This window comes from Miscanthus floridulus, chromosome 8 (genome assembly GCF_019320115.1).
Source record: "Miscanthus floridulus cultivar M001 chromosome 8, ASM1932011v1, whole genome shotgun sequence".
In the NCBI taxonomy this organism is placed as follows: domain Eukaryota; kingdom Viridiplantae; phylum Streptophyta; class Magnoliopsida; order Poales; family Poaceae; genus Miscanthus; species Miscanthus floridulus.
The window spans coordinates 166,991,858-167,002,042 of record NC_089587.1 but is presented as its reverse complement, the minus strand read 5'-3'; the positions used below and the strand labels follow the sequence as shown (position 1 = coordinate 167,002,042).

The 10,185-nt window shown below is 41.7% G+C and overlaps 1 protein-coding gene across 1 annotated transcript; it reads right to left on the bottom strand.

The window, feature by feature from the left end:
- Positions 1 to 4,309: 4,309 nt before the first annotated feature.
- On the bottom strand, positions 4,310 to 5,050 carry LOC136473934 (histone H3.2). Its single transcript, XM_066471552.1, has one exon. It carries the CDS (start codon positions 4,962 to 4,964, stop codon positions 4,554 to 4,556), a length of 411 nt encoding a protein of 136 aa, XP_066327649.1. The 5' UTR covers positions 4,965 to 5,050; the 3' UTR covers positions 4,310 to 4,553.
- Between the last annotated feature and the right edge of the window lie 5,135 nt (positions 5,051 to 10,185).

Here is a 10,185-nt window from a genome sequence, read left to right as displayed (position 1 = left end):
GGGAGAATTGCAGGGCACTCCTCATCAATAGAGTCTGGTTACGAAGTCCTAAGGGTTTGCTCAAGTAGGCCATTAGGTGTCACAGAACCGTCCACTCTATAAGAGCACAAGTGTAATGGCAACTGTCGAGATAGTCGTTCTCTCACACTTGAGTATATATAAATCCGGTAGTCCGTCGAGTATCACGAAGGATCTTGAATTAAGCCGCATACAAACAAAGATCATACATGATTCAACATACACACATCACATGTTACATAATGTTCACAAGTAGTTCAACATACATCGGAGTTCAAATATAATAGTTATTACAACATGAGTTTAAATTCAGTAGCGGATGCAACATAGTTCTGAAACACATAGACCACTTAGTTCAAATACATGCTAGTTCCATGACCAAGTCCCACAAAAGCAACATAGGTGAGTCAACATAGAGGGGCCGTGCCCGCGGCCTCACTCCTCGTCTACAGCTAGAGAGAAGCAGTTCTTGTAGTAACCGTGATATACCACGCCATCTGCAACAAGGAGGAATAAACCCTGAGTATGATGATGTACTCAGCTAGACTTACCCATCTTAAACAAAAATAAATTGACACCAAGGAGAATGCAAGGCTTTTCATGGTGGAGTTTGGCTTGACAACAATTTTGCATAAAAGCTTGCTAAAGTGAGCTCTACCACTTTTAATTTGCTAGCGTCAAGTTTATTAGAGCTATTTTAAGCTAAGTTTGCATCTATCCTAAAGCAACCACTTGATTAAGACAAAAGCATCATATTAATAACCATATCCAATTTAGCATGATCAACCACTTACTACGATGCTGGAGCTAGTCAAGTTTCTCACTATCTGGAAGAGACGACGATTCGAATCGATTGCAACCAGCTGAGCAGAAATCCATAACACAAACCTAGGCAGACCAGATCATTAGTCGTCTTAGGTCATTAGCCTTCTACCGTACTCCTACGGGCTACCACTCACATAACACTCTGGCCCAAAGCGGCTCTAGCTACAGCCGTATAGCTACATGACACTTTTCCATCCATCACCTTGTGTGCCTTGCCCCGCCGCGGGAACCCCGCGGCCCTTGACGCCGCTGCTATCCGGAAGCGCGACCGTCCTTTTCTCCCATCTCCATTCGACCTACGCCTTGTTTAGTTAGCGAAATTTTTGACGAAATGGTTCTGCAGCACTTTTGTTGTTATTTGGTAATTAGTGTCCAATCATAGTCTAATTAGGCTTAAAAGATTTGTCTCGTAAATTTCGTCTAAACTGTGTAATTAGTCTTATTTATATTTATATTTAATGCTTCATGCATGCGTCCAAAGATTCGATGTAATGGAAAATCTTGAAAAATTTTGCAAAATTTTGGGAACTAAACGGTACCCTAGTTTCCCTACCTGCATTTGCTATCTTATTTTATTTGCATGTTTATTTCAACTTGTTGGAGCAGGTTTGTCTGAAATGGCCATGATGGCGGAGGCAGAGGTGTGCTGGGTTTGGACTCTATGACGTACAGGGTGTTTTTTTCTATATTTTGTTCTAATTCTGGGAGCTGATTCAGGTGGCTTGGAAGTTGGAACTGATGGATTAGGTTTTTTTTTTTTTGACAAGTTAACTGATGGATTAGTTGGACTTTAAGCATAGCTACGGTATAGAGTAAACCTGGTTGTATGATTTGTTTTCAATAATTTTTTCTCTGTGCGAAGTACACTGTAACAGCGTTAAGCATCAAACATCATTATGCAGATTTGCCTAAGACTACCCACAGTGTGCTCGAGGGCTCGAGGCTGAATAATGCTATTTTTATCGATGGTTGAGAAAACATCTCAACAGCACAATGTTGAGCATCGGTATGTATATGTGGCTGTGGGACCAATGTCAGAAACACATGAGCCTGTTCACTTGTTGGTTTTAACAAGCCCAAACCAGCCAGTCAACAGTATTTTCCTCTCACAAAAAACCAGCACCAACCAATTTAAACCAGCACCAGCCCCAGGCCCAGGATTTCTTTCCTGCGCACGCGAGTGCATCAACGTCGGCTGAGAAAAAAAAAATTACTTCCACCGCGTCGATGAAAGTAGATGACTCAATGTTGACCTTTTTTTTAACGTACCATAGTTTCCGCAGTGGTACTACCCGGTGCTGAAAGAAGAGAGGGTTTCAGCATCAACTTGTACCAACGTTGTGGGTGTAGTATAATTGACTTGAAAGAATACAAAGTAGGGAAAGAAAATATCAGAGGCTCCAAATTTTAAGCTTATAAACACTCTCACCTTTATTTTCTTTTCAGATGTTCTCCTGCATTAATCTTTCGTTTATTCCTTGACAATTTTTGTTTGTTACTGGTTGGGGAACTGCTCAGTGCAATCATGAAGATGGTTCTTTATTTATATTTCAGTTTACACAGCATATAATAGTATTTTATTAACAGGAAGATGGATCTTGAGGTTGAACAAATCACCTTCCACTAGGCTCCGTTCGGCTTGGTGAATCTTGGCTGAAACTGGCTAAAAAAAACTGTTCTGGCTGAATTGTTGTGAGAGAAAAACACTATTCCAGCTGAAAAAACAAGCCGAACAAATCGAATATGGGGTAAGCCGAACAAGCCGAAGTGTCTGATTTATCTTCTCGATGATCACAAAGGATTTCTATTTTTGAATGAATAGAACAAACTCAGTCTGTACGATCCTACAAACTCTTGAAAAAACTATAAAACATAAGGAATCATATGTTATAATCACATCCATACAAATTAGTGTGTGCATTTGTTTCACGTGCTAAAATGAATTTAGGGGCCGTTTGAATCTCTTTATTTTGGAGCATTTGAAATTTACTTAATGAATTATGTTATTTGGCTTGAAATTTGACATTTTATAACATTCTTAAACTCACAAATAAGTCTATCTTAAATTCATAGGGTGGGAAATAGAAATGAATTCTATAAATCACTATACTATTATTCTACTCTCTAACTTATAGCACACTCTTCAACTCACTTCCGTACAGTAGAAATGCGACATATAGGTATATCCTTTGTATACCTAACAATAAATATACAAACATATTGTAATTATTAGAATGAATTCAATTTCGAGGATCAAACCGGCCTCAGTGAAAACTTGTAATACGACACTACCACTGTGTGCAACTTAATGCAGTCTGAAATCCTGCAGAATAACCGGGCAACAAGATGGGGCTAGAGGCTGTAGTGGAGGTAATTAGATGGTATTTGGTTCTTTAGTCGCTTCTAAAATTTATGTCACGTCGAATATTTAGATACTAATAAGGAGTATTAAATATAGATTAATTACAAAACTAATTACATAGATAGAGGCTAATTTGTGAGAGGAATTTTTTAAGCCTAACTAATCCATCGTTATCACATGTTTATTGTAGCACCACGTTATCAAATCATGGACTAATTAGACTTAAAAGATTCGTCTCGCAAATTAGTCGCAAGTTGTGTAATTAATTTCATAATTAATCTATATTTAATACTCTATGCATGTGTCCAAATATTCGATGTGACAGAAATTTTAGAAGGTCCTGCACAACCCAAACAGACCCTTATTCGCTTCCTGGATAAGGCAGTGAAGCCAACGCTTTTTGGCGGCCAAATTTGCCTATGGCAAACGTACAAAGTCATTTGTCGATCTGGTAACGTGCCAGCAGCTATTGGCATGCATGTTGCACCCTTGCAATGCATGTTCACTATGTGACTGAGGAACATAAAACGATTATGATTCCTCGTTTATTCGCTGTGTTCATAGATTTAGCAGTGAGAAAGTCTCCAACCTGTTTGCTGGCTGCATGCTGGCTGAATTTTTTCTCTCCAAAAAATTTTTGGAACAGTATTTTTCTGAAGAAATTTAGAGGCACTACTCGATGCTCCAAAAATGCAGCCGGAACAGTATTTTTCTCTTCAAAAATACTGTTCCGGCTGCAGAAATCATGCATGCATCGAGTAGTGCCTCTACTCTGCATGCAGCCAGCATGCTAATGAAACGATCAAATTCAGATATTAGCAGAAATCATGTCTCAAAATCACTAGTGTTCAGGAAGTGCGAAATAATGGTTTTGGGTAATGGTTGCCTGAATGTCGAGGTGCATGAAATTAAACAAGGGTAAAATGCCACTTACTCTATCCAAAGAATACAACTAATATAGCACCTATATTCAGTGTAACCTAAGGTAATCCCAGATTGAACACACTAAAGCCATGTTCAGTTAATCCCCATTCGAAACAAACTGGAGACTTGCAGGAGATTCAATCCCCCAAAATTGAAGAGTAACCGAACAAGCTAATGGGATTGAGAGATTTCAATAGCAAATTCCATTTCCACAAATAACAGACCACCATAACATCAGCATCAGTGCAAGATAAACAAGCAGGTTACCGAGCGACCGAACAACTCTCTAGGACTACGAACAAGCATAATGTTACCAACATGCCAGTGCCACCAGAAGGAAACCAAGACAAGCACAAATCCTACAAGCAGGCACGAAGCAAGCAACGACGACGACGGCCTCAATGGGAGGAGGAGCTCGCCTCGCTCAGGCCCTCTCGCCCCTGATGCGGCGCGCGAGCTGGATGTCCTTGGGCATGATGGTGACGCGCTTGGCGTGGATGGCGCAGAGGTTGGTGTCCTCGAAGAGCCCCACGAGGTAGGCCTCGGCGGCCTCCTGCAGCGCGGCGACGGCGGAGGACTGGAAGCGGAGGTCGGTCTTGAAGTCCTGCGCGATCTCGCGGACGAGGCGCTGGAAGGGGAGCTTGCGGATGAGCAGCTCCGTGCTCTTCTGGTACTTGCGGATCTCCCGGAGCGCGACGGTGCCGGGCCGGAAGCGGTGGGGCTTCTTCACGCCGCCGGTGGCCGGCGCCGACTTGCGCGCCGCCTTGGTCGCCAGCTGCTTGCGGGGCGCCTTGCCGCCCGTCGACTTGCGCGCCGTCTGCTTCGTGCGGGCCATTGGGAGCTTTGGTGCTTGGCGCGGAGGACGGCGAGCCGGAGGCGGCGGTGGATTTGGAGAGGAGTTGGTTTGCTGGGGTATTTGGGAGTGATGTGATGCGTTGGGATGGAGCGGATCTTTATAGGTGGGGAGCGGAGCCGGGAACTTTTTCGGTGATGGGCACGGTGACGGAGTGGCGTTGGATGGGAATGGACGGCGCCGATGAGGTGGAGGCGGAGTCACGATCCGCGTGATGGGTGGTGCTGGGCTCCTATTGGCTAGGAATGAATTGGGAGGATCGGAGGGCCTACTGGTCGGTGGGTACAGATGGTTTTCGGCTTCTTTTGAAACCCGCGCCACCTCGCCAATTTGTTTTGACCGGGGCGCCTCGGTGAAAACGCGAAAATGAGGCTGGGCGGACTGGCAGTGAAAACGTGAAAATAAAGAGGCGGGACAGCTGGAGCGGATTGCGGAAATTTAAAATAAAAATAAAAATAAAGAACGTGTTGCAGCGGTAGATTAATTGCGTCCATAGTCGGAGTACGTCTCGGCACCGAACTCCCGTAAAAAAAAATTCTCCATCGCATCAAACTTACGGTGCATATATGAAGTGTTAAATGTAGATGAAATTAAAAATTAATTGCACAGTTTAGTTGTACTTTACGAGTCGAATCTTTTGAGCCTAATTAATCAATGTTTAGATAATAATTCACAAATACAAACAAAACACTACAGTAACACATTAATTATTTGGCCACTCACAAATCCGGAAACTAAACGTGCTCTGAAGTTTCTCACGTGACACTGATTCTAGTTTTCACTTGGAAGCCTTGACGTGGACTGTGGCACCTAGATTAAAAAAGTGGACGTCATAGCATCCTAAGAAAAAAAATATCCCTCTGTTCAAAAAAAAAGACGTCATAGCATCCTAAACAAAAAATAGCAAGAAAAAATATTTAGACCTGTTCGTTTCACAGAAAAGCCAGGTTAAAAAGTACTGTTCGTTGATTTATTGTACGAGAAAAACACTATATCATACCTGATAAACCAGGTTGATAAGTTCACGGCTCCACTTTACTGATGGATCAGTTTTTTCAGTTCCATGAACACCTCAACCGGTGAAGCTAAAGCTGTTTTTAAAAATCGTTTAGGAAAATAGCTCATCGTAGTGAATAGAAAGAGCAAAAAGACCAAAATACATTTTTTTTCCTATTTTCCTATTTCTTTCCTTATCTGCTCGAACTTTTCCCCATGTGCTTCTTCACATCTTCTCTGTGTGGGGAAAATGGCCCTTGGTCCTCGCTGAGGCTCACCTGTGCGAGGTCGAGCTAAGTGAAATCACCATTTTTAGCTCCACTTCTGCGTATTCTTTGTTTCAACAATTCAACACGTTTTGGGGCTCCTTGGGTCAAACCGTTTGATTTTACTCCGTTTGGCACCAAAAGGTTCCAAACAGTTCCAGAGGCCGGTGTGGAGCTGTGTCAGACGGGACTTAAGTGTTTGAACGTGTCTTTTCACCAAATTTCATTTAGAGCCTAGATGCTCTTTTTATGTATGAGTGGATGATAACCATCGGATCCAAACTCATTGCCATCCCTATCTATGTCAGTATAGTAGTTGTCCTAGGCGGACAATATGCTAATGTATGTGCTTGTACAACATGGCTTCATCCACATGACTATGTCATTAGGCTATTCCTACTTTCTTTTGTTTACTCAATCTCATTATAGGTTACCTCCTTCGTCTCAAATTATGTCATTTTGACTTTTCTAGATCCATAGCTATATGAAATGGATGGAGTATATGTTAAATGCCACAAAACATTACATAATAATTTCTACCTGTAAATATTAAATTGATTGATATGAATAACTGATTTTAGATGTGTTTTTTGTAATATTCATATGCTTATGTCACTATTATAATATTTATTTTTTAAGGAGCCGTTGTCTATAACTTTGCTCCAGTTCCTCAAATCTTCAATACCGGCACTGCAACGTTACTCTGATATGCAATGTGTTTTAAACTTTTAATCAAGCAAACCCGGTTTGATCCACTTTTTTTCGTCCGAAACAATGTTTTTCTCTCATAAATTCCTCCAGCATTCCTCCAAACTATCTAAATTTCTTCAGAATTCCTCCAAGCGAACAGGCCCTCGCTTGGAGGAATTCTGGAGGAATTTAGATGGTTTGGAGAAATGCTGTAGGAATTTGTGAGAGAAAAACACTGTTTCGGATGAAAAAAGAAGTGGATCAAGCCGGGTTTAAGGGCACGCAAATGGGGCAATATGTGAACATGACATGACACCGTCTTTCCTGCTTTGTATTGGAAGGCAAGGTTAGTGTAGACTAAAAAATGTCCAATGAGATATACTCCCTCCGTTCTAAATTATAAGTTGCTCGACAAGGTTAGTGTAGACTAAAAAATGTCCAATGAGATATACTCCCTCCGTTCCAAATTATAAGTCGCTCAAGTGACTTATAATTTGGAACAGTAGCAAACTAACATATCCAGTGACTCATGCATGATATTTAAAAGGTCTTCATTATGTTGCAAATCTTTTATATAAACTCCTTAAGAAATTGGAGGGCCCAATATATGGTGATTTCTCTTTTGCTAGGCTCAACGCTAATAAACTTACTTTCTTATCATTACAAAACAACAACAACAAAGCCTTTAAGTCCCAAAAAAGTTAGGGTAGGTTAGAGTTGAAACACAGCATAAGCAATCAAGGTTCAGGCATATGAATAGTTGTTTTCCAAGCACTCCTATCTAAGGCTAAGTCTTTGGGTATATTCCATCCTTTCAAGTCTCCTTTTATTGCCTCTACCTAAGTCAACTTCGGTCTTCATCTGTCTCTCTTCACGTTACTATCCTGGCTTAGGATTCCACTACGCACCGGTGCCTCTGGATGTCTCCGTTGGACATGTCCAAACCATCTCAACCAGTGTTGAACAAGCTTTTCTTCAATTGGTGCTACCCCTAATCTATCACGTATATCATCGTTCCAAAACTCGATCCCTTCTTGTATGACCATAAATCCAACGCAACATACGCATTCCCACGACACTTATCTGTTGAACATGTTGTCTTTTCGTAGGCCAACATTCTACACCATACAACATAGCAGGTCTTATCGCCGTCCTATAAAACTTGCCTTTTAGCTTCCGTGGTACCCTTTTGTCACATAGGACACCAGATGCTTGGCGCCACTTCATCCACCCTGCTTTGATTCTATGGCTAACATCTTCATCAATATCCCCGTCTCTCTGTAGCATTGATCCTAAGTATCAAAAGGTATCCTTCCTAGACACTACTTGATCTTCCAAACTAATATCTTCCTTCTTTCGAGTAGTAGCGCCGAAGTCACATCTCATATACTCAGTTTTAGTTCTACTGAGTCTAAAACCTTTGGACTCCAAAGTCTCCCACCATAACTCCAGTTTCTGATTCACTCATGTCCGGCTTTCATCAACTAGTACTACATCGTCTGCGAAAAGCATACACCAAGGGATGTCCCCTTGTATGTCCCTTGTGACCTCATCCATCACTAAAGCAAACAGATAAGGGCTCAAAGCTGACCCTTGATGTAGTCCTATCCTAATCGAGAAGTCATCTGTGTCTCCATCACTTGTTCGAACACTAGTCACAACATTGTTGTACATGTCCTATGTTTGTCCAAAGCCCACCACATAACATTTCTTGGTATTTTATCATAAGCCTTCTCCAAGTCAATAAAAACCATGTGTAGGTCCTTCTTCTTCTCCCTATACCACACCATAACTTGTCTTATTAAGAAAATGACTTCCATGGTTGACTTTTTAGGCATTAAACCAAATTGGTTCATAGAGACCCACGTTATTGCCCTCAAGCAATGCTCGATAACTCTTTTCCATAGCTTCATAGTATGGCTCATCAACTTAATTCCTCGGTAATTAGTATAACTTTGAATATCCCCTTTATTCTTGTAGATCGGTACCAATATACTTCTCCTCCACTCGTCAGGCATCTTGTTCGATTGAAAAATATGGTTGAACAACTTGGTTAGCCATACTATAGCTATGTCCCTGAGGCATCTCCACACCTCGATTGGGATACCATTTGGTCCTATCGCCTTACCTCCTTTCATCCTTTTCAACGCCTCTCTGACCTCATATTCTTGGATTCTCTACACAAAACGCCTATTGGTGTCATCAAAAGAGTCATCCAACTGAAAGGTTGTGTCCGTATTTTCATCATTGAACAATTTATCAAAATACTCTTGCCATCGATGTCGGATCTCATCCTCCTTCACCAAGAGATGCTTCCTTTCATCCTTAATGCACTTAACAGTAACACCCCTGGTGTTACGAGCGTGTTTAGCACCATGATTTAGGCCTAAGTAAAATTTTTGAAACAAGTTTCTCAGAATGTTTGATTTAAAATGTACTTGATGCGATAAGCGAATCCCGTATGACTTAGTTTATGGACTCAAATAAACGCGCAAGTTAAAATTTTTCTATGCGTAAAGATATTTAGGAATGTCGGGCAACAAATCTAGCCAATAGATATTGAATGGTTTGTTCTATTAGATTAAGCATGAAAAGCAACTTTTATAAATAAAATAAAATCCATTAATAAATAGAACGATATATATATAGCCTTGGTCTAGTGATGTGTTTAAGTATAGACTCGTTTTAGTCCCTATGATAAGTTGGTAACGTACCACGACAGCTGCCCGTCTGACCGCTTCATAAATTTATGTGGTTGGTGTGAAACATGTTAAGGACGTGAGATAGCGCAGCAGTTTAGCAGTCTTCACTTACATTTTTGGACATGGCTTCATCGTACTCGCCTTGCTTTGCAATTATGCATCGTTACGTCGTCCATCGTGGCTCTGCCGTGTACTGCTTTGCTTAAAATTCCCCCAGGAGAGCACGTGGCCCTGCTCTGCCCACGTCGTGTCTTTTCCTTCTTGTGCTCGCCGCTACCGGCCACGCTGTGCCATCCTGTCCTGCTCCCCTCTTCGTGCTTGAAATGGGTGGCAAGTCCACACATGTCTCCTTGCTTTTCCTCTATTTGCGTTTGCCTCTGCTACTGTCTTGTCTGTCTTGCTTGTCTCAGCCTACCTTGTTTGTTTCTGTCAGACATGGCTGAGCTTTCTGTTGTTTCCTCCTTTCTTTTTCTTCTCTGCTGTCGAAGGGAGGCGTCCTAAGTTTCGCTCGCTTGCTCTCTCACAGCGGCACCTCGACCGCATGCACCA

Bases quoted from the DNA above. Each gene is read 5' to 3' on its own strand.
- LOC136473934 (XM_066471552.1), bottom strand. From the start codon at position 4,964: ATGGCCCGCACGAAGCAGACGGCGCGCAAGTCGACGGGCGGCAAGGCG.